The sequence below is a fragment of the Poecilia latipinna genome, unplaced genomic scaffold (genome assembly GCF_001443285.1).
Source record: "Poecilia latipinna isolate Pla-1442-1.1 unplaced genomic scaffold, P_latipinna-1.0 Scaffold3965, whole genome shotgun sequence".
NCBI classification, from domain to species: Eukaryota; Metazoa; Chordata; class Actinopteri; order Cyprinodontiformes; family Poeciliidae; genus Poecilia; species Poecilia latipinna.
The window spans coordinates 23,636-26,587 of record NW_015116581.1 but is presented as its reverse complement, the minus strand read 5'-3'; the positions used below and the strand labels follow the sequence as shown (position 1 = coordinate 26,587).

Sequence of the window (2,952 nt, the reverse complement as noted above, 5' to 3'; positions counted from 1 at the left end):
AGCAAGCGTCATTGCTTGGCATCAGCCCAGCAATGACTTTCTTGTTTACAGTAACAGTAAGTTTATAGTAAGTTTATAGTAAGTTTATAGTAACAACATTGTAGATGACAAACTAAAGTCATTTATAAATATGTTTACACGTTACCTGTGATGTAAACTTAAAACCTGAAGTAATACAGCAGCTTAACGAAAGCCAGGTATAAAATAAATTAAATAAAGCTTACCTTAATCTTTGACAAAATAAAACTGACAAAACAAAACTTCCACAGGTAGGATGTAGTGAAGTCTGTGAGAGAGGTTCCAGATTAATTGGCCATCTTAAAATCAATAACTGATTGACTGTTATTTGCTGTGAAGTATTTGTGAATAAACCCAGCTCAAACATAAAGAATACAGAGAGCGATAAATTGTAGCTATGGTCAAACTATCAATGATTCTTTGCACTTTTACAAAGTAAACTTTCTAATTATTTTATCTCTGCTGAAAGGCATTAAATAAAGTGTAATAACATTGTCATTCTCAATAAATGAATGCTACAGTGTTATATATATTGTCTGTGTTACAATTCAGGCATTTATAGGGGCCTTGAATGTTTGAGGCCTATCAGCAGCTACTGAGTTTTCTTTGCCTTGATATCTCAGTCTTATAATTCTAGATCTCAGTGGTGCTAATCAGGCAAAAATATTTTTTTCCAAATCAGTTTATTTGGAAAAATAAACGTTAACTAAAACTTCAGGTGTGTGTCTTTGTCTGGTGAATTTTAGGTGAAAACATGCTTGTTTTTCATTCAGTTGGTATAGAATCCAGAAATCTTACTCAAGTAAAAGTAGCAATACTTCATAATAAAATTATTCAAGTAAAAGTAAAAAGGACAGCGTAGTAAAAGTACTCCTAAAATATTTTTTAAAGTTACTTTAGGAAATGTAATTGAGTAAATCCATGATAACTCTGTTTATCGTGGATTAATTTAATTCTATGAGAGCTTTAATTTCTTGACTTGTGGTCCTTGACATATAGATTGAACTGTTTAAAAAATAAACCACCAAACCCACAAAGCGTGATGCGTTTTAAAACTTAATCAATGTTCATTCACTCGAAGGCTAAGCAAATTAACTTCACTGTCCGCAAACCAGATGATCAAGAATTTATTCATACATTAGTAGAATATGCATGCTTGTCACAACCTGTAGGCGGCGATAATACAATAATATCTGGATATATACCACTCGAATAGGAGGAAGAAGGAGCCTTCTAAAAGACATGGCGCTGCTTTGCTCAGACCGGGGGTAATAAGGACGGATTCTGAGCAGGACCGGCAAGTTGGATACATGGTGTGCGGAAAAAAACTGTTTTACCATGTGGATGGACAGAAAGACTGATAGAGTTTTACTGAAAACTCTCAACTATGTTTTGAATGTGCTGAAGTTCAGCCCCAGCCCCAGTGTCCGCACGCAGTCTACCTGTAAACCAGGACCACCAAGGCTGTCCTGGAGGCTCCTGTTCTTCGGTACTGACCAGTTTGCTGTGGAGTCTCTCAAACTACTGAATCTTTGCAGGTACCAGAAGTCTCGGTGTTCTACACTAAATCTGTTCCTGGTTACCTTGAGCTGGTCATTGCGAACTTGCGGTTTTCACGACGTCTCTAGTGTTGTGAGTCGACCGTTTTGTTCTTTGTGCAAAAACGAGGTTCGATTTTACAAGTTTCGAGTCCCGACCATGAAGAAGTTTATAACAGGATTTAATGACAAGAATGATCAAATGGAACAGATAGTGACATTCACCGTCGCAGCGCTGGGCCATACACTTAGCACACCTTACGGATGACACCAAGTGAGGCAAAGGCTGTAGCGCGTATTTAGCTTTTATTCTTCTCTGCAATCTGTACCCTCCAAGGGTAGTCTAATCAGTTTCAGTCTGTTTATGTGTGACTGGCGGCAGTCATACATAAACATGGTTATGTAAACTGTGGCGTGTGCGTGTCAGCAGATTAAAACGAGATTTGAAGAGATAGAAGAAAATATAAAATCCTCAACACTAGGGTTTCTTTTCTCACAAACAACAAAGTAAAGAACAAGTTTAAGTACAGAATAAAGGATAGAAAAGTTTAATTAATCTGAAACATCCTCGATTTTCCCCAGAGATTCGGATTAAAATCTAAAGTTTGAGTGTATTAGCCTCAGTTAAGAGTTTACAGAAATCCACATGCAATGATTTTTGAGATTAGGGACAAAACCCTGTTCTCTGGTAAAGCACAGAATTTGAATACAAATGCACATAAAATATAATTTCTTCAAATAATTAACTAAGCTAACCTAGGTAATGTCAGCACAACAATATATGTTTTCACAGTGTTTGCTGAATATTTTTCATTTTCAAATTTTTTGTAGTAGGTGGATGGTGTCTGTAAAAGCCTCTGTCCTGGAGCAGAACTCAATACATTATAATAGTTTAAAACAATTAAAGAAATACTAAAATTATATATTATGACAATTAAGTATAAGTAGTAATATAAATAATTATAAAAGTATTGATAAATTGAATTAAAAATAATTTTTAGATATTTTCCAACTCTGTTGAAATTTGTCCCTAGTTTTTGTCAACACCGTCAGACATGAAAAGAATGTAAAACATTCAGGCATTATTGGGGGGCACCAGAACTTCTGAGGACCCCATGACCATTTCCTTTCTCTTCCTTTGCTAAGAGGGCTAGTTAGCTCTGGTTAGCTTATGTTATTCTTTAGTTTTTTCTTCTGTTTTATTCCTAAATTACTTGTCACAACCATGATGTGTCAACTCCATAACTGACAAGTTACAAAACTTTGATGAAATTTTGTAAAATAAAAGCTTAATTTTGGTAAACTGTAAAGATTTCATGGACCTGATGAGCTACAATATGGCCTCCTTCAGAGTAACATCATACAAATTGAGGTAGTTTGGCATTTTGTCAACTCC

At 35.3% G+C, this 2,952-nt stretch overlaps 1 protein-coding gene across 1 annotated transcript in view; it reads left to right on the top strand.

Moving 5' to 3' along the window:
• Positions 1-1,221: 1,221 nt before the first annotated feature.
• mtfmt (mitochondrial methionyl-tRNA formyltransferase) overlaps positions 1,222-2,952 on the top strand; it is a 21,887-nt gene continuing 20,156 nt past the window's right edge. Inside the window, exon 1 of the mRNA XM_015025127.1 lies at positions 1,222-1,556. Within this exon, the coding sequence (XP_014880613.1) occupies positions 1,357-1,556 (200 nt within the window). The 5' untranslated portion in view covers positions 1,222-1,356. The remainder of the gene's footprint in view (positions 1,557-2,952) is intronic.